Source organism: Austrofundulus limnaeus, unplaced genomic scaffold (assembly GCF_001266775.1).
Source record: "Austrofundulus limnaeus strain Quisiro unplaced genomic scaffold, Austrofundulus_limnaeus-1.0 Scaffold778, whole genome shotgun sequence".
Classification (NCBI taxonomy): domain Eukaryota; kingdom Metazoa; phylum Chordata; class Actinopteri; order Cyprinodontiformes; family Rivulidae; genus Austrofundulus; species Austrofundulus limnaeus.
The window spans coordinates 76840-81177 of record NW_013953180.1 but is presented as its reverse complement, the minus strand read 5'-3'; the positions used below and the strand labels follow the sequence as shown (position 1 = coordinate 81177).

The 4338-nt window shown below is 44.6% G+C and overlaps 1 protein-coding gene across 1 annotated transcript in view; it reads left to right on the top strand.

The window, feature by feature from the left end:
* The window catches only part of creb3l4 (cAMP responsive element binding protein 3-like 4), a 14354-nt gene that overhangs the window by 7793 nt on the left and 2223 nt on the right, over positions 1 to 4338 (top strand). The window contains exons 6-9 of the mRNA XM_014028553.1: positions 127 to 233; positions 321 to 389; positions 2771 to 2855; positions 2952 to 3042. Coding sequence (XP_013884007.1) covers positions 127 to 233; positions 321 to 389; positions 2771 to 2855; positions 2952 to 3042 — 352 coding nt within the window. The remainder of the gene's footprint in view (positions 1 to 126; positions 234 to 320; positions 390 to 2770; positions 2856 to 2951; positions 3043 to 4338) is intronic.

Below are 4338 nucleotides of genomic sequence, written 5' to 3'. Positions count from 1 at the left end.
GACCCTGAACTCACCAGACCCTGAACTCACCAGACCCTGAACTCACCTCTGACCCTGAACTCACCTCTGACCCTGAACTCACCTCTGACCCTGAACTCACCTGACCCTGAACCCTGATGCTTGCAGGCAGAGGAACGTATTCTGAAGAAAGTCCGCAGGAAGATCCGTAACAAGCAGTCGGCTCAGGACAGCCGGAGGAGAAGGAAGGAGTACATTGATGGTCTGGAGAGCAGGTACACCTGAGGAGGAACCACAGGTGTATGGTGATGATGAAGTCAGGATAATGGAGATGATTCAACCAGCTGATGTTTGTGTTTCAGGGCTGCGGCGTGCTCAGCACAGAACAAAGAGCTTCAGCGGACGGTGGAGCATCTGGAGAAACACAACATGTATGATCTTTGATCTTTACTCATCAAAACATTCTATCACAAGAAACCTTTTCTCCCTCGTGAACTCAGCTAAACAGTTTCAGTAGCTATGTTTACATGAGCTACATTCTTTGATGGGATTGAAATATCTCCATTATCTGACGCTTCTCCAAAGTCTCAGAGGCAACAGGTCCAGGAGAGAAGCCCAGACATACCTCTCTCCACAGACATTTTCCAGTTCCTCCTGGGGACCTTGAGGAGTTCCCAAACCAGAGAGGATATACAGTATAATCCATGAAGTGAGTCCTGGCTCTTGCCCAGGTGCCTCCTCCCAGTGGGACTTGTGTAACACTTCTAAAGGGAAGCGTCCAGGATGTTCATAATCAGATGAACCTCCTCAACTCACTCCTTTCGATGTGGAGGAGCAGCGGCTCTGAACTCCTCCCCCTATCGCTAAGGTTGAGCCTGGCCACCCTATGAAGGATCTCATTTCGTATTCAGGATCTGGTTCTATCATGATCCACGCCTCATGACCATAGGTGAGGATTGAAACGAAGACAGACCAGTAAATCAAGATCTTTGCCTTTCGACTCAGCTCTTTCTTCACCATGACTGACCGAAGCAACGCTCTCATTACTGAGGACGAGGCCTCAATCAGTCCATCCATCTCCCACTCCATCCTACCATCACTCATGAACAAGACACCCAGATTCTTAAACTCCTCCACTTGAGGCAGAGACTCTCCCCGACCCGGAGGGGGCAGTCCACACTTTTCTGGTTGAGAACCATGGCCTCACTTAGAGGAACTGACCTTTATCCCAGCTGCTTCATACTCGGCTGCGAACTGTCGTAGTGCATGCTGAAGGTCTTGGTCCGAAGACGCCAACAGAACCACATCATCTGCATACAGCAGAGACGAGACCCTGTGGTTCCCAAACCAGACACCCTCATCTCCACGACTGCGCCTTGAGATCCTGTCCATAAACACTACAAACAGGATCAGAGACAAGGGACAGTCTGAGTTCAACCTGCACTGAGAACAAGTTTGACAAGCTTGACACCCCACACAGAATTCCTTGAGGAACACAGTCATAAGCCTTTTCCAAGTCTACAAAACACATTATTTTTTATTTCACCATTATTTAACCGGGCAAATCCCACTGAGATCTCAGATCTCTTTTTCAAGGGAGACCTAGGCCTGAAGGCAACCTATTGTATATGTTTTAGGGGGTGGGGGAAACCGGAGTACCCAGAGAAAACCCATGCAAGCACGAGGAGAACATGCAAACTCCACACAGAAATACCCCAGGTCCGAACCAGGGATCGAACCCAGGACCTTCTTGCTGTGAGGCGTCAGTGCTAACCACTGAGCCATCGTCCCCACCCAAACCAAGTACAGCCTGGGACAGGGAACGATTTACTTTCCTGAGTCGCCAAACAGTTAGCCAGAACCTTCTTGAGGCCAACTAAATGTCTTCATGGCCTCCCCGAATTCCTCCCATCCCCAAGTTGTAACTTCTCTGTAACTTGTAACTTCACCCTGTACCTGTCAGCTGCTTCAGGAGTCCTCCAGGAAAGCCAAGTCCAGACGGCCTCCTTCTTCAGCCCGATGGCCTCCATCACTTCTGGTATCCACCAGCGGGTCCTTTGGCTGCCACTGCACCTGACACCAATGACCTTCAGGTTAGCTCCTGGAAGCCGCATCTGCAATGGAGGCCCTGAACATGGCCCATTCAGATTCCATGTCCCTGACCTCCCTGGGACGTGAAAAACTCTTCTGGAGGTGTGAGTTGAAGATCGCACAGACAGGGGGCTCTGACAAACGTTCCCAGTTCACCCTTACTATACGTTTGGGTTTACCAGGTCAGTCCAGCAGCCTCCCCTGCCCCCGGATCCAACTCACCACCAGGTGGTGATCAGTTGACAGCTAAGCTCCTCTCTTCACCCGAGTGTCCAAGACATAGGGCCGCAGGTCAAATGACACAATTACAAAATCGATCAGCGACCTTTGGCCTAAGGTGGCCTGGTACCAAGTCCACTTATGGACCACCCTATGCTCAAACATGGTGTTCGTTATGGACAACCTGTGCTTAGCACAAAAGTCCAATAACAGAACACGGTTCAGGTTCAGATCAGGGAGGCTGTTCCTCCCAATCATCTTCCAGATAACTCTATCATTGCCCACTCTGAAGTTACCCAGTCTCAGATCAAAACATTCTGACCGAGCCTTTAAATTTTGTGTTTTTATTCCGAATGGCTATTTATTCCCATTACTGATGTCCATGTAAACATAGCTAATGATTAGTTTGATGAATGTTTCTGCCATGACGTGATAGTTGTTTAACGAGCTGATGGAAGCCATTTGTTGTTGTTAACGAATGGATGAATGTGATTGGTTTCAGGTCTCTGCTGGCTCAGCTGCAGCAGCTTCAGGCTCTCATTAAGCAGACCGTCAGTAAAGGAGCCCAGACCAGCACCTGTTTACTGGTACCAGCACCTCTGCCATCACACCCACAATCAGAACAGGGTTTGGTTCTGCTCCGGTGGTTCTGATGAAAATCTCTTCTGGGTTTGTTTCCTCAGATCATTGTTCTTTCTCTCGGCCTCATCATCCTCCCCAGTTTCAGTCTGTACAGCCGCCGAGCTGCTGACGACGACTACAGACCAACAGGAGGTCAGTTTCCTTCCAACATCACTTCCTGTCACTGCAGGAAGTCTCATTGTCTTACTTCCTGTCACAATAGGAAGTTGACAGGAAGTATACAAATGGTGATCAACAAATGATTTAAGTGATTGTTTGGGTGGCAGCAGCTCAGTGGCTGTTCTAGAGACCGCAGGTTTGAGCCCTGCCAGAGGGTGCAGCCTAAAGAAAAGCAATAATTGTTTAAACGAGTCATTTATCTGAATGTTTCTGAACATTAGAAACAATCAGAACCACAAATCAGTCATAACGATGAGAACAGGTTCTGTGTCAAAAAGTCAGTGCTGTATAAAGTACCTCAAAGTCATACTTGAGTAAAAGTCTTAAAGAATATGACATTTACTGTCCTTAAGATGTAAAATGTAGTTAAGCATTAGGAGTAAAGTGAGTGGTTAGCAAAGTGACTTTTGTTGGCAGGTATGATGGATCAAACTAGTAGATATTTATACTTCTCATCCAATCACAATACAACTCACTCTGGAGGCACAGCTTATCTGGACAAGTTTTTATTTTTAACAACTAGACAGAAAGAAAACAAGTCAAAAGGAAACGGGAATAAACAACTTTTTCTTACCTGTTTTTTTATGTAAGGTTAAAAATGTAAAGTTGTGATTGATGATGACTTTGTCTTTTTTTTTGGTGTCACTTCAGTAGAAAACAAAACCAAATATTATTAGTTTATTTAGATTATATATTTCTTCATCATCAGTGACTTTTTTAAGTGAAGAGAAAATAGAGAAAAAGAGAAAAACAGAGAGAAGTGATTAGAAAGATTGAAATAGCGATGAGAAGTTTATTAAATATACACCAACAAAACACAGGACCACACACCCAACATCTGTCCGCTCACCTGAAAAATAAATGGATAAATTCATGGAGGGCATATATATAAATTGTGGTGGAACTAATACTTTTATGTTTAATCCAGTAATTCATGACATCCTTTAATGACCTAGGTTTCCATGACCTGCTGTTCATCTGCAGACAGAATGATTAAAGTCAGAACAAGATTTACTAACAACAGTCATTCTTAGATATCACTTGTGTTTATCTTTGTGTTTTCCATTGACCTTGTATCAAATCTTGCTAAGATGACATGATGGTGTTTGTTAATACAGGTGCTGGTCATAAAATTAGAATATCATGAAAAAGTAGATTTATTTCAGTAATTCCATTTAAAAAGTGAAACTTGTATATTATATTCATACATTACATACAAACTCATATATTTCAAATGTTTATTTCGTTTAATTTTGATGATTACAAATG